The sequence below is a fragment of the Chenopodium quinoa genome, unplaced genomic scaffold (genome assembly GCF_001683475.1).
Source record: "Chenopodium quinoa cultivar QQ74 unplaced genomic scaffold, ASM168347v1, whole genome shotgun sequence".
Lineage (NCBI taxonomy): Eukaryota > Viridiplantae > Streptophyta > Magnoliopsida > Caryophyllales > Amaranthaceae > Chenopodium > Chenopodium quinoa.
Window position 1 is genome coordinate 1050957 of NW_018745174.1, and position 24554 is coordinate 1075510.

Sequence of the window (24554 nt, forward strand, 5' to 3'; positions counted from 1 at the left end):
GATTAGTGTTAAGAAATTTAGTAAGTTGTATTGTTTAAACTCAATTATTATGTTGGTTAATAACGCAACCTAATTCTTCCAAAAAAAAAAAAAAAAAAAAAAAAAATAACGCAACCTAATTCTTCCAAAAAAAAAAATAAAAAAAAAATAACGCAACCTAATATTATTTGTTGGACGAGACAAATTATTATTTTGTTTATAATGTTGGTTATAATTGGATACAAATCTTACAATTATATGGATGTTAAATGGGCTTGGTTAAATTTTTTTCATTGATACAACGTATTAAAGATTTGAGATTGAATTATGTTCGTATTATTTGTCATTTATATCTCTCTACACAAATTGTTCGTCATTTATATCTCTCTCTACACAAATTGTTCGTCCAACTCATGAGAGTATTAGGATAAAATAATCTTCAGGATTGAAGCCTACGTACTCTTCCTCTCTATTGCTTACTTCATCTCTCGTTCCCATCAAGCATTCAAGTAATAATTAGCGAATTATAATCAAATGTGGATTTTGTCAAGAAAATTACTAATCCACTCTTCTGTGCAAAGGTTACACAATTTAAATTAAGCTAGCTTTAATGCGAGGGAGTATGTACTACAACGAACTCTACTTGGATAATTTGGCTTTTGCATGCCTAATCCTAATAATTTCTCAACGTACAATTTGGCTTTTGCATGCCTAATCCTATTTCTCAACGTTTAGGGGACTAATGATCAATAGTTCTACCCACAAGTCATTCAAATTGAGTGAAAGGTTATATTAGATCAAGGTCCGTCAAAGCAGTGATGCATTGTAGACTTTTGGTAGACTTTGCACAATCGGATGTAAATATGTAATGTACAACATTTTTACAGGCGCTTTGTTAATAAATTAAAATAAGGATGACAATTTATTTCTTTTTTTTTTTTTTTTTGTCCGGACAAATTCTTTATTTCTTGACTTACATATGCACAAGTGTTTTGTTTGACGCATTTATCTCTTGTGCCGGAAACGTTTTCTTCATTGTGCAGTTTCAATGTCTACTTTCACAGGCAGAAAAGAAAATTTTGTAATTCTCGCGTCAATAATAATATTTAGCCCAAATATATACAAAGTATCTTCTTCCCTCCATAAGTCTTTAGAGGTGGCTTAAAGGGGAAATTGAAAATTACAGGGGAAAAAACATGGCTTTAAGATGAAGGGTATGGTGAACATGCTCCTGGACACCTAAATATGATTAAGCTCTCACTCTTGTCCCCCTAAATTGTGGATAATTCCATCACATAATAATGCTATCTCAAATGAGTACAGTTTCATTCCAATATGAGTAATCGAAAGTACTCGTATGTATGAAAAAAATCCTAGCAACACCAACAAATATAGCTCCAGACAGTATTTAAGACCAGTAACAGAGACCAGCAATGAGGATTAACTGCACAAGTCAGATCATTAGCCATACCCAGAGTCTCACCTCAGTCATTCTAGAACCACATTACATAACAATGCACGGTACAAATTTGCTCATATTGCTTCTATATGTGCAAAGATTTTGATCTAAAAATACCACAATTAAGATGATGAATAAATAATCCAATTCCCGCTTACTCAAACAAACTGGTCGTAGCAGCATATAGCTATCAATGAAAAGGAAGGTGAGAAACAGATAATAACAAGCAAATGGAGTACAATTTCAATCAATAGTAGTAAAAATCCTGCAATACTATAAAAGCTAATTTGCCCACAATGGGCAAAACAGCAGCAAACAAGCCAAGTCTTGAAAAAAAAAAAAACAAACCAAGTCTGGAAAACATAAAACAAAGTCTGGTCTAAGGAACATACTCCAGTGACCAGTTATTACTAAGAGTACTCCCCACAGGCTAAAAATGCCATAACGCGATAGTAGACCTGGGGTTATCTCAACTATTACTAATATAAGCATTGTGCATAATCTTTTGCTTCAAAAAACAGATGAAATTTAATATGTAGAAACTTAAGGCTGCCCAAAAGCAATTGCCCAGATACCATCACTTAAATCAGCTTCCTCAACTGATTTTATTGATGGTTTTTGCAATGCCTACTAACATCCCGTATTTGCATATCATCGATCCAAGGCCTAGTAGTGTAAGCTAATACTTATCGAGCATAAAAAGCCGATCCAACCACATCCCGATCTAAAGAGACATGCCCCCATCCATTCAGGCAGAATAGCACTAACCCTTTAGATTTCCAATGCAGTCCCCCCTACTCGTCCATTGACTCCATCCATCCCATCCTGGATACCTCGGCACCTGCAGAAACAATTATGACTTTGTGAGTGCACTTAATTGATACAGACCTTTCAGTTTATAATCACATATAACCTAGCTGGACAGCCCACCTAAAAACAAAATTCTAAAAAGCCAATATCATAATCACCACCTTGTTGACAAAAATTCCCTAAAAATGATTTGTCCTCAACCATCAAACACTAAAGCAACTTGGACTCAAGGATACACATCAAATGCAACCATGCATGTGCACATCCAAGTGTGCCCCATCTTTAAATTGCAAAATAGGTGGTGGTCAGACCTGTATTATAGGTTCCTGTAATATAGAATTGACACTAACACAAACATGGGAAGGTATTTAGGAGTATCAAACTTGTAAAATTAAGAAGCACAGAACTTTATCAATGCGTATGATCCAAGGTCTGTCAAAGATATATCGTATTAAGGGTAGAAAAGTATGGAGTAAGAATGGGATGGACGTGAAAGAAAATGGTCAATGAAGTAAAAAGCGTGACCAGAAAGGTGTAGATATTATGAGATTAAGGGCGGGATGAGGGGTAAGGCGTTCAAATGATACAAGGTCTGTCAAAGATATACTATATCAAGGGTGAAAAGTATGAAAGAATGAGTAAGATAGGGCATGGGCATGAAAAAAAGAAAAGGTTGATGAAGTAAAAGGAGTGATCCGAAAGGTGTAAACATTGTGAGGTGAAGCTAGGGAGGGAGGGGGTAAGATGATAATATGGGGTTGCTATAAATAAAATATAAAAGTGAGTCAAACTCTTGCAACACTCCAAGTGAAAAATAAGCTCAACAGTCCAAAATAAAGGGAGTGTGATTCCCTATGCTACTTCAATCACCCGAACTGGTATTGAACACTAAACGCTTCAAAAAGGGTTATGGAATCCTTAGCCAACACTTCATAGCTCTCAGACACTTGAATATAATTGAACCACATAACCATAGAAGAAAAAAAAAAGAATATATGCCATATGTGACCTCAAAAAGTGAGCCAAATACATTGAAATTTATGTAAATTTCTAAACACAATAATTAACTAAACTTATGCCATGGTTCCACACATATAATTTTAGGACGCTATCCCCACGTCTGAAATGTATAACCTTGAAATGTCAACACTTGGATAAATACCAAAATCCGACATTCGTTCTAACTAACCAAAAGTAGTTCCACTAGGTACTGGCATGCATTTCATGGCCAAAAACCTAAACATTGTAGTGACAGGAATGATAATGAAACTACAGCACATTCCTCAATTGAATCAAACCAAAAACAATAAAATAGACTGAGTAAAACTTATGACACCTAAAAGTCGATTCTACCCATTCAATGCCATGTCAATCCTAAAATTTGCCAAAATAAACTTTTAGTCCCACTATTGAGTTAACATCTTCCAATTGGGGGGATGTCCCGCAACTTAATTGGACATATAATTTCATGCACTAGCCCTAAACTTATTGCACTGATCTGAATATTTTAATTGTGAATAATCCTTTAATAAACTTAACTTATATATCAAAGAGGGAAAGAAATTAATTGGCAAGGCAGTAAGTTACAACAAATGTACTTCATTTGCAAGTAAACCAGCAGAAATCCAAAGGGGTAAATTCAAAAATAGATCTGTATGACAAGTCAAATTCTTATCAAGCCCACAGATCAAAGGGCAGAGGATGAATATTCAAAACAAAAATTAACATATTCGCCAATGATAGATCCTAGATTTCACACCCAAGCCTTCAACATTGATCAAATTACTCACAGCCAAAAACTTCCAAATTTTTGCGTTTATTAATAGTTCGTGCTATCATTTATGGGACTAAGGCTTTGTTGCGTGCTACAGCCTTAAAATAAATCCATCTATATAGATAATTAGAGTGGTGTGAGAAAGGGGAAGAAGAAGGAAAAAAAAAAAAAACCTTGTAATGCCAGACAAAAGTATTGACCAAATTGGCGGCTTATATAAAAACATATTACATTAGAGACAGATGATATATACCTGTTTCAATAGCAGGGGCCTGCAACACTCCCAAGATCACTCAAGCTTCAACAAAAACTTAATATCAATGCAGGACCAAAGCAGCGCAGAAACTTTAGCATCTGCCTGTGGATAATCACCTCAGTGGATTCTTCACAAAGAAGACTAGTCAGTAAATCTTCACCTCACAATGATTGATCCATACAAAAACTGGAAAACTGAGATAAGTTAACAGACCTTCTAAAGCCTTTGACATAGTTTTCACACCAGAAAACGACCTTCCCACAGAGATTGGCCTTGAAACTGTGGTGTAAATGGAATTGCCTTCTGATTTCCTAGCTGCTGTTGTTGCTCGCAGAGATTCAGCTGATCAGGAAATTGGAAGTCTTGCCAGTGTCTATTGTTCTCAACTGGGGTTTGGATTACTGAAGCCTGTTTTCCAGGAAAAGGAAAGCTAATTGCCCCTGGCGAGTCATTCCACTTGCTAACATGACTATATAAAGACCCATTAAAATTGGTGCAGAGGTCAAACCCTGTGTCTTGCTTTGTTGAGGATGGCATCTGATATCCATCAAGCCAGCTATAATCATCCATCATTGGGTTTCCATCCTTCACACTTGGCTCATGCTGAGGTTCAATAGCATATTTAGGAGTAGCAGGTGTAAAACCTGGTGGAGGGCCTATGCGTCTGATTGGCCGACTAACTGGATTTTTTTGAGAACCAACTGGAAAGACTGACTGGGGCTTGATGATAGTGGAAATGTTCAAGTCAGGCCCAGACGATATAATAAAGTCAGTTTTAGATGGCATGACAGCTTCTGAAACCTGCACTGGGTAACCATTACTAGTATTGGAATTGACAGCATGCGAAAACGGAAGTGATAGGGCAGCAGATTGCAAAGGAGTGAAATGTTCTGAAGGCTTTTGGTTCATTATATGCCCATTACCCATCAAACTCAGATTCCTAAATCCATTTAACACAGAAGCCCGCTGCTCAGGCAACCAGCCAGAACTAGGAAGTTGCGTAGGTTGCACATGTTGGGAGGACGCATTAGCAACAGACATGGATGACCTCAACATTGCATCAAGACCATTCTGAACAATTCCATTGGTAAAAACTCCATTAAGAAGGTTTCCATTTGGTGATGCTGACACAGGTCGATTAAAAACTACCGAATTTCCACCAGACACATTAGAAACAAGCCCAAGATCCTCACAAGAAGTCAAAGCTGGATACCCAACATCAACTTGCTTATCTGCAGCTGAAGGCTTAAAAACAATAACCTCTTCTTCATCATCAACCTCGGCCACCTTCACTGGTCCCAAAGCTCTCGGACTTGATTTCTTTTCACCTGATAATTCTTGGCCCATGACATTTGACATCAATGTTTCAGGTGAGGATTCAAGACATAATTGTGCCTCAGCACCAAAAATGAATTTCTTCAAGTCAGGATCAAAATAAACACCCTGCTGCTCAACCCGAACAACATTAGCAAAGACCTTGCCAGCAGCTATTATCCTCTGGACACGAGTTGTTTTCTCCTTAGTTCCACCATCACTACCATTCCCAAATGTATGCTTCCTAGAGAAGTCAAGGATTTGATGTGCAGGGTGGAGGGGCAGAAATCCCCTCAACTCAAAGTCTTCCCATAGAGCAAGGCGATTGGATGTTTCACCTTCTTCATACTTGCTCATGTTGGAAAAGCATGTCTCATCTTCATCAGTAGAAAGCAGCCCACTTGACAGAAGCTTGTTGAACAAGGTTATACAGGAATTCCAAAAGAAAATTCTAGCATTAGCTTGAATTTCCCCTGCTTCGCTGCAAGTCGCAACATCTGGATGGCAAGCTAACCATTCCACAAAGACTAAAATTCCAGGCATTAGATAACATGATAAAGGATCGCATAACTGCAAGCATCGCTCAATAATATGTCCCATAAACTCAAAAACAGCAGTATACGCATTCTGCAGGAGGACCGAACGCTGTAGGATTTCAGCATATGACTGATTCTCAGATTCTCTTTTCACATTGTGTACCGTAAATATAAGAATTGCCACCAGCCTGACAATAACAAGCCCACATTCAGCAGCATCTGACCCAAAATTGTATTGGTCTTCCAGGCCAGACGAAAGAAGCACAAGAAAATCGTTCTTGGCCATTGATAACACGTCTGCAAAGGTTTCCAGACTGGACACATAAGCAGTAAAAGTTAAATACAAATCATTAATACAAGAGAAGATCAAACTAAATTACTATATATGAAAGTAATGATACCTCGTGCGAGTGAACAATATGCCATTCACTCTGACAAACTTAATGCAGAATGCTTTCAAAGTTTCAGGAATACTAGGGGCCTTTTCTTTACTTGGACTGGTTTGGCGTCTGTTTTCTTTCGACAAAGCCCCCCTACCATCACCTCTTCCTTTCCCTTTTCCAGACATCCGTGAGGTGGCTGCTTTTACTATTGGAGTTTTAGACTCCCCTAGAAGTTGTGTATAATTCTGACGATTCTGCCACAGAAAACAAAAAAATGTTGTTACAATTATTGTCGCACGTCATATTAAGATTGTAGACTTCAAGGCATAAACAATTTCCTCATACACAAAAAATAAGGATAATAATACAGAAGCAAGAAAATAAAGTAAGCATCAAAACAAAAGGGCAGCATGCATCTTCTGTGTATAAGAAGTTGACACAAGCTTTATAAATTTTCAATCATGACACTGTCTAGTGTCTACAATGCTAAGTCTTAACTAAGAAAGCAACTTTAAACACAGCATCAAAGTGATTTCAAACATATTAGCATGCAAAAGCCATATATGAACACCAACAAAATCATATAGGAATCTCCCAAACAAAAATCATGCTGCAAAATAGTCATCACGATAATCAGCTATATTATATACTAACATTTGCCACAGTACACTTAACTGATCAAGTAAACAGTCTACTTTGTCCCAAAAAGTAGTGAGTTCATCACAACAGAGATAAAAAGTGTCCAAATTTTCACAAAATCAGATCTTAATTTCTCTCCTGCCTATCATGGTGGTATACATTACAAATTCAAAAGCCAGTTCACTGCCACCTCACCTGTAAAACTTCTACCCTACTGACCAACGTCTATACTCACTAACCAAAAACATTAATCCCCCTCCAAGGATGCTAAATGTGCTCTGAGCCTCTGAATCAAACTCTCCAAGGTCAAACTTTGACGACTAATTTCATAGTATAGATATGGGACAATGATATTCTCAGTATGATTCAATAATAAATTGAGAGAAAACAAATATCAATGTTTTAGCTTGAAAAAAGATAGATATCATACATATGAATGGAGTGAATAACTAAATTCAATTGAAAAATTGGAGAGAGAAATCATTGATATAAACATTAGAGAAATAATTAGACTTTTCACATGCAATCTATTGACAAGGTTTTCCAAATCCCCCTTGCCCTCCCTCCTCAAGCAACACTTACTATTTCAATCAATTTTGTAGCATAAATGTATGCAAGACAAGGTTATAAAACACCCAAGAGGGGGACAGGGATTGAGCATATGCACAGGTATCAACTGTTAAGTGATAGTATTGGTTATAACAATTGCTTGAAGATGGATTCTCACAAATTTTGTCCAAGTAAATGGGCTTAAATTAGAACACTTTACTGTTAGCATGATGCATTGGAAAACAATTACTGTTCAGGTCAAGGAGAATTTGTTCAAAAGTAAAACTATGAGCATTATGTAATTGGAGTCTCAAAAGACCACAATCATTTTCAAGCTTTACAGCTTCACTGGGTTAAGAAGGGGACATGAGAATCAATTCAAAGGGGAAGAGTTGGTTCTTTGATAATCACAATGAGGTAAGACACAATGCTTCAACAAAACTTTTTCCTATACTCTTGAAATAGGGGTCCTGCTATACTAAATCAGAAATCGAGCTATAACCTCAAAAGGCCAAAGGTTATGGCTTTTACAATTTGTAATTTCCTTCCATGCTAGCTAAGAAGTATTGTTAGACCTTACACCCATTCATAGTCATCCAAAGTCCCAAACAACAAATGCTTAAGGAAAAAACAGGATAAGATATGATCAAGTTTATTAAGCTTTAGTACATAGAAGTTGCAAAGAACCACCCCCTCCTCCTAAACACAGAAGTGGATAAAGCTGAAAGAACATAGCAGGAGTCTCATCATCTAATTACTTACCCTCTCAAATGCAATGATAAGATTGTCCCTTGCGGTTGTAAAAGGGCTTTCAACAGCCAAACTCCGAAAATAGCGGTAAGTTGCAGCCAATTCATCGCCATGATATGCAGCCACTATAGCAAGCTAAAAAAAACAGCAAATATAAAATGAAGGGTCATGCAACAGAAAACAGACCATTTCAAATGACTTGTCTACAGCAAAAAAAATAGCGAACACCAATAAGAAATACCTGGTGGTGTGGATTACCACCAGACGGCCACAGAGAAGATGCTTGCACATAATAGCTAGAAGCTGCAGCAAAGTCTCGAGTTTTGGAATCACCATCCCCATAGAGACCTTTATAGCGAGCAAGATCACCAAGGTAAATCAAGCACCGGTGGCAAGAAATCAAGCCTTTCTTTATATCAGCGATTTTTTGTCCATCTTTTGAGAGCAAAATCTGATCATCAGGATCATCTGAGAAATAATCAAGAGATAGGCCATATTTTGCCCTTATTTTCAACATGAGCTCATGATAGAATCCTGTTGCCTCTGACAGAAATGTTTTAAATTGAGAGCGTATTCTAGCCAGTCGATCAGGACGCGCAGGGCCACCATTTCCGTTTTGGGCAGCAGAAGAAACCTTTGCAGAAGAAGCTGCATTATAGAGTGCCCGTAGCTCTTCTATTCGCCGGTAATGCAACTGCCATAAAGCAAGCTCAATTTCAAGCTGCTCAGAGAAGGAAAGATCTTCCAGTATTATGGCTTCATAGTTTTCTCGCAGTTGTTGCCATACATTAGGATCTGAAGGAACTCTTGCATGTGCAGATTTACGTCGGGTATTTTCCAGCTCGACATTCTGCACAGCATCAATTCACAAACAAAAAAAAAATCATATTTGTCATGCTGCAATTTGGATGTCTTAAAAACAACACCAAAATCCACACAAACTATAAAAGTTGAGCCGACAAACAACAGTGCCACACATTGTTAGAATTTAAGAGACTGACAATTAGGCAGAACTGAATAAGATGTGACAATGCAAACAAGAAGGTAATAACGAAAAGTTGAACACAGTAAACCATCCAATGAGCAACACTAGGCTTGGTAGCACATCACATCATAAATATAACATCAATAAGAACCCGGGAAACACATACTCAACCAAAAGACATCCCACGCAAGATCACGGCAAAGACAGACTTTATGTAAGCAATATCCATAACACAATTACAGCCATTCCACCACCAAACCATCACCCCAATGCATCTAACAAGGCTCTCGGTCTAGTCTTGGGGCAAGCAAGGTCATTCAAATTCCGATGATTACTAAACCGATGTTCCCCTAAACCATTCTCATACAACCAAGTTCCTACGTACTCCAACATAAACCATTCTCATTCAAACACAATCCCATAAACCATTCTCATACAAATTCCACAACAACCAAGTTCCTATGTACTGCAACATAATCATGGAAGACTTATATCTATATTTACGACGAAATCGATAAATTAAAGGCAAAAGATGAAGATAACACAAGATTTCGAACACAGAATGAAAATCATACATTATTGTAAAGACGCTGAGCACGCTCCCTAGGAGAAATTACTGAAGGTTTATCCATCTGAACAGCCATTTTCCATCAATTGCAAGCAAGAAAACTGCACTATTTCATCAGGAGCAATCCACAACATTTAAAATCCTTCAAAAAAAAACGATCAAAAATCACTAAAATTCGCAACGGAAAAAACAAAATTACACGCAAAATTACAAAAATTCATACATGCTAGAATAATTCAATTCCAAAAATAATCATCGCAAATTAAAGATCCATGAAAAAACCCTAGATCTGTGAAATTAAAGGTGAAATAGAGAAAAACTTACAAAATCGAAAGAAAAAGGATGGAAGAAATTAGGGCTTTTGCTGAGAAAATTCTGGAAGGATGAAGAAATTGTGAAAGAATGTCATCGATTAAGGAAGAAGAAATTGGTGCGAAATTGTGTTTTTTCCCCCAAACAGTTTAGAGAGACAGAGAGGAGAGAGAAACTGGGGACGGGAAGCCGACGAGTTCGCACGAAATAAGAGGGAGAGAGAGGGCTTAATACGTTTGTTTTACCATCATATAAAAAATATTTTGCTACTTTGTACTTTGGTTAATAATGTTTTTTTTTTTCTTTTTTTACTTGTCAAAAAAAAAATGCTTTTTTTATACGTTAATGATATTAATTTGATTTAGTGATTGAAATTAATGACATTGTTTCAAAAAAAAAAATATTAATTACATGGACATAGTTAGTCAATGTTCCAATTTCGTCAAACAAAAGAAAATATTAACTACAAATTAATACTCCCTCCGTCCATAATATATTACCTCCATTACAGGTTATGTGCAAGTGTACAACAATTAGACATTTTTCCTCTTTGCTCTATGTCAAATCGTTGCACATAACCTTTAACGGAGGTAGTAGTTCCTATTTTGAAAAACCAAAATGTTGTTCCTATTTTTATTTTTGGATTTTATGTAAATACTATTATACCCTTATTTTTGAAACTCTATTCATTGTACTTTCTAATTTCACAATTAGTTATTAACATCCAATTTACATTAAACTATTGTAAATCGCCTCTTGCTCTAAGCATAAATGTTTCCATTTTGATTTACACGTGCATGCTTCATTGCTTACAAATAAAAACCAACATTTTCTCTCTCCTCCTCATTCATTCACAAAGTTCTTTCTCTATCTTCTTCCATAATTGACAATTCTCTCTATTCAACCTGGTTACTCGTTCTTTAACTGCGATTATTTCTCTTCTCTTTCACTTGTGAAGTTGTTATTTGCAAAATTAAGGTTTGTTTACTTAATTTTATGAGATTTTTGTTAGTTTTAGTTGTTTTGATTCTTCGATTTTTAGTTTTTTTTTATTTATTTTGTTCTTGTTTTTGTTTTTTGTAGTGTTTGATTCTGCAATGGTGAAGAAGAAGAGTACAAAGAAGTCGTCAGAATATATGAAGTCGGAAGAAGGTAAAGTGAGCTCTAACTCGTCATCGTCATCGTCCTCGCGTTGCTCAGTGAGATGGTCGGAAATGGTGGAATCGACGATGGTTTCAACGGCGACTTTTGATTTGATTGAGTGATTGTACAGTTTTTTCATGACTATGATTAATTTTGTGTTTATTTTTGTTGATTTTGATACTCTGTTTTGCATATGTAGCTTAATTAATTTTGTGAAAAAAGGTCACTTTAGTGAAAATATGGGTCACGTTTGTAAAAGAAAAAAGGTCACTTTTATGTAAAAAAAAGAGTCACTTTTGTGAAAATATGGGTCATGTTTATAAAAGAAAAAGGGTCACTTTTGTATGGAAAAAGAGTCACTTTTAAAAAAATGTTCGATGTACAATAAAAATATTGTAAACCGGGGGCATGCAAAAGTTTTTGTTCTAATTTACCCTTGAATTTTGCACATGCCTTGTACTTTTTCCACTTTTTCTCTTTAACTTTTGTCTATGATTGTAATTTTCACTTTTCTTAACGAACTTCATCCACTTTCTACTCCTATATTCTTAAATACCGTGAAAAAACACAAATAAGAACTATATTATAGGAATGAGGTAGTATTTATTTATAACCAGCAAAGTTATAAGTTCTTGTGGTTTTGTTTGGTTTTGAGCTAGCATGCTCTCTTTGATTGCCCATGGGTGAGCGATCTTTGGGTTGAGTGTGGTTGTGAACCTATGGTAGGTAAGGGTGGCAATTCGGGTCAATGGGTCAGGCTCCGGTCAGATTTTGGATTGGTTTTCGGGTTATGCTTAGAAACTATCAAAAATAGTGTAAATCTTAATGTTATTTTGAAATATGAAATTTGGGTGAAATCGGGTCGAATTCGGGTTGTTCAGGTTTCTTTTAGTAACTTCGGATCAGGTTCGGGTCGGGTTATTGGGTTGGGTCAGGGATTGCCAGCCTTCGGCAGGTTGAAGGAACTGTGATTTAATGAGTGAGCCTTAGTACTCAGGCGATGCTATCATGGGCCTTTGTCCATTCGAGGCGTCCCGAGGACGTGAGCCATTGGATATAGCTATGGTTGAAGGTAAATTTGCAAATTTTCTCACCATTTCAACCTTGCCTTTTATGCTATACATTATACAAGTATGTTATATCATGTTAGATGATTACGATGGTTTCACTGTTATATGTTTGTTAGTTTCACTGTTTTATGCTATATACTTGGTATACATTATTATACAATTATGTTATACTTCGTATTATGCTAGATGATGATGCATGGTTTTACACTTTCACTGTTGTATGATGGTTTCATTATTTGATGATATACATTATACAAGTATGTTATATTATGTTAGATGATGATGATGGTTTCACTGTTATATGATGGTTATATATATGTGATAAGGATTGACATATTATCCTCCTTAATTAAGGACCTGTTCTCTTGCGTTGAAATTCAGTTCAGTTCATTTCAGTTCAGTTCAGCTGAGTTCAGTCAATGAGAACAGACCTTAATTATCTCCTATACAATTACTCCCTAGTGACCCTAGATTAAGGTGTACTATGTATGTATACTAGTAACGTAATGAAGGAAATTATCAATGATTCAAAACATTCTCTATATATATGTATGGCATCAGACTTTTGATCCTATTTTCCTTCTTCTCCACTTCTCTTCTACATAAAATATATGGCAACCTACCCTCCCTCAGTCCTTCTTACTATACCAACCCTCTAACGTAATGAACAATAGCATATTATCACAGCAAGTTATGTGCCTTGAATTTGTTGTTTCATGGATACTAAGTTAAAATCTTACAAGCTTCATATTTCTCACAGAAGACATGCTAAATTTCTGAATTTTTCTCTCCAAATTATTCAACATCATACAACACAATCAAGGTAAATGAATAAAAACTCAGTGTACACCGTGTATATAAGGAAAAGGAATAGAGCTAAAACTTGGGCCAAAACCATATAGGAGGAGAACACTTGGAATTTGTATCAATGCCTTCATAAATCTTTTTTATTTCCCGTGATGTCATGTCAAATACACCCATATCATGACCACGAGTCACTGTCATTTCCCAATCAAGGGATTAATGACTGATTTAATTTTTGTAATCCCAACAGTCAAAAAAGAATAATCCCAACAAACAAAAAGGAATATTCTGTTTAACGAAGAAAGGGAAATAAAATTTCTCAAAAAAATAACAAGGACCCACGCATCGAATTACCCAAGACCCAGCTTGGTGCGCGTGTGTGTGGAGTAACACTTACCTCCCACTCACTCAACTAAGTACTACAATAAAAAAAAACAAGAAAAAACCTTTCCCCTCCACTAATGTGGGATTTTTCTCCTTTCATTTGTTTTCCCCTCTCTCTTGTTTTTCCCCAACTCTCTTATTTTATATCAAGAACTTCCAACATTATTTTCTTGGAAAATTTGCAAATTACAGCCATTTAAAGTTCGTATTTTGCAAATTGCAGCCATTTAATTTTTTTTTTTTTGCAAATTGCTGCCTAAAAGTTCGTATAAATTGTAAATTGCAGCCCAATTTAATTTTTTCATCGATTTACATGTTGAAAAATCTTCGGTTAAGGTTTTAGGGGTCATTTTAGCCCATAAGGGCACGAATTGAGCTCGGAATTAGCAAAAAAACAACGTAAGTATCTCGTTTTGCGTAACAAAAATGTATCGATTTGTGGAAAACTGTAAATATAAGACACTTACGTTATTTTTTTGCTGATTCCGAGCTCAATTCGCTCCCCTAAGAACTAAAATGACCCCTAAAACCTTAACCGAAGATTTTTCAACATGTAATCCAATGAAAAAATTGAATCGGGCTGCAATTTACAATTTATACGAACTTTTAGGCTGCAATTTGCCAAAAAAAAATAAATTAAAATGGCTGCAATTTGCAAAATACGAACTTTAAATGGCTGCAATTTGCAAATTTTCCTATTTTCTTCTGTTCTTCGTTCATCTCTTTCTTTCTGACGTATTACTGCTTTCATGTGCCTCAATTCTTCTTTTTTTGATTCAATCGCTCCATCAATTTCTGGGTATAAATCTTCTTCTTTGTCAGTTTTATAAATACTTTCAATTTTCTGGGTTTTTCATCATAAAACACGAAAATTTCTGGGGATTTCCTATTAATTATTCAATTTTTCGATAGAATTTGTTGCAAATTTCACAAATTCAATGCTTTAACTTTCTAGGTATTTCAATATTAACCCTATTTTCCCACCAATTCAATCAACCTCTAATCGACAAATCACTGCTTCAATTCGCTTCATGACCTTTTGATCTGATAATCTTGACCTTTCTGGAGTTTTAATCAATTTTACAAATCCAATTGTTGGGTATTTGAAGATTTGGGGTTTTCTTCTGCGTTTTCCGATCTTTGTCGCAAATGCGGGCATTGGTTTGGGTTGTTCATCGTTCAAAGTTCTTGCATTCTTGGCTGATTTAGTGGTTTATTTTCTGGGCTTTCATTCAGTTCGTTTCTAGGTCTTTGCATCAATTACTGGGTATTGTGAAAAAATTTCGCCCACATTTTTTGGTGACTCCTCTGTTTGTTGCTGCTATTCTCTGCTCTTTGGGTATTCAGTAGCATCTCGGAACCGTCGCATTTGAGGTTTTTTTCTGGTTATTTTTCTCTTGTAGTACTTGGTGGGTTTATAATGATGATTGGTTTGTTGAGAAGTATATAGGTTGTTTGCTAGTTAGTTGATTTGTGTTGTTGTGATATTGGAGATTAATGGGTGGTGCTATTATTCTTGTTGTTGTCGTTGAATCTAAGCAATATGATGTTGGTTGTGTTGGTCATTTGATGATTTGTGTTCTTAGTTTGCTGATGTATGTTGTGGCTGTGGATTGGTTGTTGATGGTTAGTATATTGTTGCACTAAAATTGAAGGTTGTCCAGTGTTGATATTGTTATGCTTATTGTTGTTGGTTGATGTTTGGCAGTAGTTTGTTGCTCACAATATTGTTGTTGGTGTTGTTTCTGAGTTGCTTTCTGTATGAAAATTTATGTTGGTTGTGTGTTGATTGACTGATGATGGTTTGGAGTATATGGGTGTTTCTATTAATGGAATATATGGGTAGTTTGTTGGCTTGATTGGTGGTTTTCATGATGTAGACATTGGATAATTGAAGAATGATGGAATAGTTGTTGTGCTGTTGATGTTACCTCTGTATACTGGTTGTTTGGATCGTTTCATAATTTACATTAACAACAATTCTTCTTAGGATTTCGTATTCAATGGAGAGGATTGAAATTGTTTTCAATTCCGTCGGAGAATTTTTTAGCAACAGTGATATGATCCCCTGGTATGATCATAATACTATTGCGGTAAGATCTCATTTCAGTTTAATTTTTTGTGCGCTTAATTTTATGTTTGTTTATTTTTTTAAACTGGTTTGTATGTTGTTTGTTCAGGAAATTGAGCAAGCTGCTGAAGAAGAGAGTGCTCAGGCGAGGCTATCATGGGCCCTTGTCCATTCGAGGCGTCCCGAGGACGTGAGGCGTGGGATAGCTATGGTTGAAGGTAAATTTGCAAATTTGCTCACCATTTCAATCTTGCATTTTATGATACACATTATACAAGTATGTTATATCATGTTAGATGATGATGATGATGGTTTCACTGTTATATACAATTAAAAAAACGGTTTTGTATGCTCATGCCTTGATCTGTCTTGATTGTAATAACTGTTGGTGATATATCATGTAATATCCTATCAATCTCTTTGAATATAATGTTAGTCAACGAAATTAATAATAGTAAATGATAAGAATTACCCTCCACTCGAAAATGGATCCCCCAGCCCGTTGGAGAATATTATATTTCCACCAAGTTTAAATGAATCCATGATATCCTAAAAGGGTTTATAATTAATTTAGTGTAAGTATGTTATATTATGTTAGATGATGATGATGGTTTTACACTGTTATATGATGGTTTCGCTGTTTTATGCTATACATTCTCTAAATGGTATCAGGACTTTTGATCCTATTTTCCTTCTTCTAGATCCACTTCTCATCCACATAAAATATATGGCAACGGGCAACCTACCCTCCCCCTTACGGCCTTACTATACCAACCCTCTAATGACTCCAACCCACCAATGCCATCCATTTACTACCACTATGCTTGCTAACTTCTCCAAGCAGAAACCTAATGCACCATGTCACGTTTGATCTCCAAACCTTATCTCTCCATACTCTCTATTATGGCTATGACGAGCTTATCATTGGTGATGGTACAGATTTAAATATATCTCACATTGGTTCTCTTACTCTTTCTCATTCCTCTTCTCTTCTTAAACTAAACAATGTTCTATGCGTACCTTCAATGTCACGCAACATCATTTCTATTTCTCAACTTTGCATTGACAATAATGCATCTATTGAATTTTTGCATGCCCAACTAAGGCATTGCCTTTTCATGGTCCGGTTATAAAGTCTGGAGTCTATGAAATCCAAATCACTCAACCTCAAGTTTTTGTCAGCATCAAACCAATATGATAAAAAAAAATATTATTGGCTTCATTTATACAAGTATTGCAATACATTTATACAAGTATGCTATATGTTATATCATGTTAGGTAACAATTTTAGGAAGTGAAGTTTCACTATTGTTGTAGTCTTCCTTGATTATGTTTTAGTTTCATTAGGAAGTCACACATCCATTTGTCCTCCTCAATAATAGTTGATGCTCCTTTCCCTATTATTTTCCTCCTGAGTCCAGGCTTCATAGTTGCCAGTTGCTACCAATCTCACAATTTTTCAGGCTTGCTGCTTTTATTTCTCGGTTTTTCCAATAGCTTGAACTTTTTTTAATATATATATGTTTCCGAGTTCATGTATAGTGGATTTGCTAACTTAGCTTATTCTTTCTTTTTTGTAGCAACTTTGGACAACTTTGACAAAGAAAAATGTTACATACTTACTGTGGGTTATATGAGATTGGGTGTTTTGAGGCGAACAAGAGAAATGGTAGAGCACTATTTGGAGATCGAAGATCCTAGGATGGAGGTGGTGTTTCCCAATAAACCGTTCACCTGCTCGTTATGCGATAGGACATTTGTGGATCACATCGTGTTGGATGGACATGTCAATCGTAACCATAAAGGTTACATGAAATGCCCCAAACCATCTTGCTCCTTAGTTTTTCATACGTCGGCATTAGTAGGACATGTACATGTCGATAAGTATAAAGAAGTGAGGGGTGTATGGGGTGTACTTTTGTAGTTCGGAGTAGATTTAGTTATAAACTTTTAAACCAATAGTATGATATGATTCCCATGTGTATAGATTCATGTGTCTTGGATGTGTTGATGAAGTAATCACAAATTTTATTATTTTGATTCTTATTTGAGCAAGTTTATTACGGTAAAATTATTATTAGCTCTTATTATTCCTCCGTATAATCTCACAAATTATTTGAACCACTAGTAAAGTCACCACAATTAAGAATGTTTTGTTATGTATAGGTATATTAGGGAGTTGCTACGCTCGCGTTCTAGTGTGTATAGTTAAATTTGATTATATTGTCTTGTAATGTAAAAAATGAATTGTATGTTTTAAATGTTTTTTTTGGGATTGGCTTGTGTTGTTGGAACAGATTTTGAAAAGATAGTTTCGTTCAATGACCAGGGCCTAACTTAGTAACAAACCCAAAATAAGAACAAACCCAAAATTTGATATGAAATTTAATTATAGCCAAAGTGAGATTGATGTATAAGTAGCACTTAAATAACGTAGAGTTGGTGTTGTGACTCTAAATCTAAATCGTTGGGTCTAAGTAATCAAATGGGTGATTTTTTTTTCTTTAGTTATAATTAAAGATATTACCTACTACCTAGGCAACCTTAATACTTAATAAGATTAAAGAAAGGTCACATGTAAAACGATTAATGTAGAATATTATTAGAGGCAAGTACAGTGAAGCTATACTTGATATGTGTAGAAGTTTATGTAATGTGAATAGTCAAAGGCGACTTAATGTAATTTTTTCCATTTTTTTTAACATGAAATAAACCATTTTAATTGTTTATAATCTTAACATGTAAATTATTTGAAATAATTACTTGTTTTTTACAAACGTCGAGTACAATGAAGCAAATGTCTTTTTCCTAAGCCAAAAAGTTTTTAAAATGAGTAATGGGATTATGCTAGTGGATTAAATTTAAGTTGTTTTGCAATTATTGGGCGTCAGTTTTAAATATTTAGGGCTAGAGTAAATGTTGTAAAACTAAAGAAAGTTGATGTTACTTTCATATGGGATTCATGAGCTTCTTAATTGAATTTTCTTTGCGACTTTGACTTTAGCTGTAAGGCTACACATACACTAAGTGTATGTGGGTCAGACATACACCAGTGATGTGTCGGCCTTCTATTGGCTTTGCATTTGGGTCCCAAAAAAACAAAAAACTCAAATTTCATTTGAAATTTCAAATTCAAATTTCAAATTTGCTTGGGCCCCACTCCCCCTTACCACTCCACTCTCTCCTCTCTCATTTCGACCAGGTTGTTTTTTTTTTGGGTCTAATTTTCTCTCTCCTCTCCCCTCTCTCCTCCATTGTTCTTACTCTTCATGTTTATCATCTTTTTTAAAAAAATTTATTTAAAAATTTTGTTTATTAAAATACTTTACATGTCCAAAAATTTAATATTTTGAGTTTATTGAATCAAATAGCTGCAAATTTTGTTACGATTTTTTTTTTAGTTTACTTTTCACAAATCCCCAATTTCTAGGGTTCTTCATAATGTTCATCTCTTCATATATAATTTTTCTCCAAATTTGTTAAAATAATTTACATGTTTCTAATCATCGATATTCTTGAATTGTGTACAAAATTTGCTCCAATTTTTTTTAAGAATTTCTTTATTTTATTTTCTCTTCACATCCATTGAAATCCCCAATTTCTAGGGCTCGTAAGCGCAAAATTGGAGTTCAATTCCTCTACTGTAATTAAAATGGTGAATTACCCCCATGAAAAATGGTTGAACGCAATTTAACTGGAGAATAGCATGTGTAACATCAATTTGGAGATCTAATTTGCCGTTTTTGTCAATTTTGAACTAATTTTTGTTTGGTGAACAATTATTTATGTAAATGAATGTGAATTTGTAATATTTACCATTGTTCATAATTAAATTATGCGTTTCCCAGTGTATGAGTTGTTTCACATCAACTCGATTCGCTAATTGAACTTGCCCTTTTCCATAATTAAAACATAACATGTCGTTGAAGAAAATGGCAAATCGTTAATTCAATTGTTCTTCGGGATTTCGTTTTTCACTTAATAACATCAGTAATTGATTGAGTAGTTTTTAGTAACACAAAATAGCAGTAGTAGTAATCCCCATCATAAAACATGGAGCTGTCTATGTATCCCAGTACTGATTATACACTAATTTTTAAGTTCAATATATGGGATTCATTGTTACTAGTTTATTAGTTAAAATACTTTTATTTACATACCTGTTACATATAAATATATTATAGGTACTATATTTATTTTGAAACTATTAATAAAATGTAAGTAAATTTCACACATAATTACAATCTAAATTCAAGAATCATCTTTTAACGAAACAAATATAAGTTTCTTGTAATAACTTCATGTTATGTCATTTTTAACATTATTCTATATTTATTAGTAGTTGATAATCATTTTTATGAATTACAATTGTTTTTTTTTGTAACCCTTCACTAGTTGATTTTAACCCTTCAAATTTAACTTTAAGCCCCCTATGTTGAGTATCGTCATTACATTATAAATATATATATTTTTTGGTCATTAATGCATTTGTAGACCTTGATATACTTACGTCATCACATTATTGATAACTACCTAAACTCTTAGGATTAGTCTATGAACATGTATACCCCTATAACACTTATAATTGAGTTTTCAACAAATAGATACTAAATACTAAAATTTGTGATAGTATCCAATAATGAAAAATTTATTGTATGCGTGTTTCAATTACTATGATAATCCATATTGAAATTTAAACATATACTGTGCAATAATTGTCAACTATAATAGTAACGAACAATTCATGGTTTGTTTGTGATTTAGTAACAGTATGATTTTAAAAAGTATTGGAAAACATTATCATAGTTTGCAAATAATAGCGGCGTGCCGGCGTATGCTATATTGATTTAAAAATGTACTTGTTAACATGGTGAACCTCTCTCAATCTTGTTTACACCTTTGATTACTTAGTACGTTCTTAATGCAATTAGTTCCCTGGTTCGAATCCTGGGTTCGTCATCACACCCTTTTTTTTTCTTCACAATTATCAAATATTATAAATTTTAAACATAATGTTATAGTAACATTATATATGTTATTATTATTGGAATGGTATTTAATAGTTTGCAAAATTACAAATAACAACGTTGTATTATAAATATCCTACTGAACATGTGAACATGGAAAATAATAATAAAATGAACAATAGGTAGAGATATCCTTACAATTTATACAAATATTAACCTTCTTTATATCATTGTTGACAAAATTGTATACTTATTAGTAGCTGAAAGCCTATTTTATTGAATTACGTTTGTTTTAATTGTAACCCTGCCGTACTTGATTAAATTTTGTACACAATTATTTTAGTAACAATATTTATTTTATTAGCATTGGAATGCTATATAAAAGTTTGCAGATAAGAACTATGCTACTGAAAATGGAAATTGATAATAAAATGAAGACTAGTTAGAGAGCTCCTTACAATTTTTAAAAAAATTTACTTACAATTTGTAAAAACATTTACTTCATTGATATCATTGTTCACAAAACTAATTTTAATGACAATTATTTGAGATATCTAACAATTACCAAGTAATTTCTATTTTCAAAACTAATTTAAAGGTGGTAATATTAAGTATTTGTTAATTCTAAATACAAGCTTTATAATTTATTTTTTAATGTATTTGAATAGTAATCCCGTCATTTGTTTAGTAACTCTTGATATTATACTACAGAAAATATACGGGTCACTATCAAGTTACTAATATATAATTAAAAATACTAAACAAATGTTATTGGTATTAAATTAAAATATAAAGACATTTTTAAATCACGAAGAACTCGATTTTTCTTCTTCGTCTAACCAAAATAGTGGATTATACCCAGAATTGTACAATTCCAGAAAGTTTGTCAAAACTAGACCACTTGATTTAAATAAAACAAAATATATGTAACATTCAAGTTTAACAAACACTACAATTATTATTGGATTATAAAAATAAGTTAACAATGAAAATTGAAATTACAACATTATAAGTCGATTATTTTATAACATTACATAAAGCGTGCTTTATACATGAAATGTGTACAATGAAGTATTGAACAATAGAATCTCGATGTATTGATCATATGAAATACATAGTTGAACACAATTGATTTTATTAAACAACAAAAAAATGAAAAAAAAAAAATACCTCGCCGGAAAATGCTTCTATCGTTAATGGCTTCCTTTGATATTTTTTTTTTATTAAATTGATAATGGGGTGGGTGGGAATGGTGGGCCCAAACATGTTTAGCATTGGCGCCAAACTAGTTCTCCCGCCTAATAGTGTATAATGGCGGTAATTCCCTAAAATATTTCCCTCCCAATTTTCCCTCTCTTTTATTTGGTGAATGGTGAGGTGTCAAGATTTAATTGGGAGTGTATGTGGGGGCTACATACACTCAGTGTATGTGTAGCAGCTCCCTGACTTTAGTAGTTTCTATTGATACTAAGAGTTATGAAGTTTTAGGTCCTAGAGCTGTGAGGATTTACAGTCAGTTTTCTAAAATTAGAGCAAATGATTATTTGTAACATTAAGGTTTATATAGGCGTAAAAAAAACATTAGGTTTTAGATGGATGAGAAAAGTGGTATTGTCTCCGTTTCACTTTGTTTGTCCTATATAAACAATACACTTATACACCAAAGGGTCTTGTTAGTTTTCTCTTGAAATAAGCCTTGTTCTTATGGATTTCACGGTAATAGTAAGTAGAATTGTAGACATCAAAACGACCACCAAATTAACGTCAATACATCAAAACTGTTGAATAAAAGTTTTCTCTTGAAGTATTATTATTTGTTTTTTTTAGTTTTGTTTTTTTTTATTTTTTTTTATTTTTTTTAGGGATAATCAAAATGCTACTTCGTACAAAAGAGAATTAGAACTTTTGTCCAATTTAAAAATCTATGTAGTATTAAAAACAAACTTATAATACATGTTCTCTTCTACACTCTGCATAGTAAGGTCAGTAACATTTAAAACTAACATCTTAGTTCAGTTCATGATTTTTAATCTAAACTGACATGACAATGGTTAACATGACACAAGAATATGGAGTACTAAATTTTGAAATTGAACTATACACTAATCTAACAGTATCAATAGTCTAGATCACATCTATTAGGTTCTTTATTTTAGTTAAATCTCTTTATAAATATCCTATAACTTTGTATTTATGAAATAATCTTTATTCAAAAAAAAAAAATTTACTAATTTTAGATTTAGAGCCAAAAAGCAATTCTTAGCCCTCTACAACCTTCATACGAAGTATTTTACATTTCAAAATTCTAAAATCCAAATTTCATTAATCAATCCATATGTTGATTTACTACCTCCGGTCCAATTTACTCGCGGGGGTATTATTTTCTGCTCACAAATAATACCCCTTTGTTGCGAGTAAATTGGACCAGAGGAAATATATAGTATCTTCTGCTAGGTTTCTTTTCTTTTCCCTTATGGAAGTTGTTCGAAGGCAGGGACGACACTTATGACATGTATGTACCTAGAGCACAACAGGCTTAAACAATAAGCCCTATTGCCTTCCTATATATACAACAAGTCTACCAGCAAAAAAACAAAATCAAATTTTAATAGAATAATAATAAAAATAAAATCTCTATTTTAATCCTGAATAGTGAACACTAACATCATAGCAACCAAGTCTTATTTTTTGGTAAAAAGAATCAGTTTTGTAATGCAGTTAACACTTTTTACAACTTACATCAACCAAAAGCAGGGAGAACAAGCCACCAGGATTCACCTACAAAACGAAATCATAACAACAGTTCAACATATAGCTTTAGAGAAGATTATATACAAAGCATTTAGCACATATAGCTAATAGAAAGGGGACAGGATGAAGAGGAATAGCAAGCAAAACAACATAGAAAATCTCATGAAAAGTCTTAGCTTAGATGTAGAAACTCTTAACATTACACATATAGATAATTCTTCCACAATCTATACTATTGAAGGATCACTCTTCAATTTTAAAAAAACACAGTCCACTTTTTGTACCTAATTAAGTTCAAAGGTTTTCCAATGAGAATCATCTGATTGCAGATTCAGCTGGTTATAACTTACAAGATTTACGTATTAAAACTGAGTTTTGCAAGTTGGATAATGATGTGGTGAGAATTGCTCCGTCCGGTAACAATAGTAGCTTCGCGACATTTTGAACTTGATCACCCCCCTGCTGAAATTTAAACTGTTGATTTGGTTTCAGAAGGGAGACCACTATAAGGGGTAAGTTCCAAGTTCTTTCATTCAAACAAACGGCCTAATAGAGAAGGCATAAAAATAATTAGAACCAATAAAACAGACACGAAGGGAGTTAAGATCAAATACGGTCCTTAAAGTAACATAATTGTAGCATTTTGGTCCCTCAACTATTGAGTGAGGCAAATTGGTCCCTCAACCACCAAGGAGTACTATTTTAGTCCCTCAACTAGCTGCTAGGATTTCGAGGGTGGGGGGAAGGTCGACCGACGTTTTTCGGGGGAGGGGAGGTATTTTCTTGGGGAGAGGTGGGGGAGGTAGGCGGGCTCCGACGAGATGTGGGGGGATGTAATACTCCGTATTTTTATACGTATTTTATTTAATATATATACACTTTATACGTATTTTATTTAATATATATAAATTTTATAAGGGTATTTAAATAATTCTAGCATTTTAATTATGATGTTTTAATTATTTATCCCATGTAAATTGGGAATATTTTACAAAAGGAAAGGTTGTCTAATTAATTAATTAATAGAAGTTGGGGTTTTATTTTAAGAA

The 24554-nt window shown here is 34.0% G+C and overlaps 1 protein-coding gene across 1 annotated transcript; it reads right to left on the reverse strand.

Annotated features, from left to right (window-relative positions):
• Window positions 1–1609: 1609 nt before the first annotated feature.
• Window positions 1610–10636, reverse strand: LOC110710582 (protein SMG7-like). The gene is made up of 8 exons (XM_021888907.1): window positions 10327–10636; window positions 10010–10144; window positions 8691–9299; window positions 8462–8584; window positions 6530–6765; window positions 4492–6442; window positions 4276–4405; window positions 1610–2279 (listed from the first exon to the last, which is right to left on the reverse strand). Exons 2-6 carry the CDS (start codon window positions 10076–10078, stop codon window positions 4516–4518), a joined length of 2964 nt encoding a protein of 987 aa, XP_021744599.1. The 5' UTR covers window positions 10079–10144; window positions 10327–10636; the 3' UTR covers window positions 1610–2279; window positions 4276–4405; window positions 4492–4515.
• Window positions 10637–24554: the final 13918 nt, after the last annotated feature.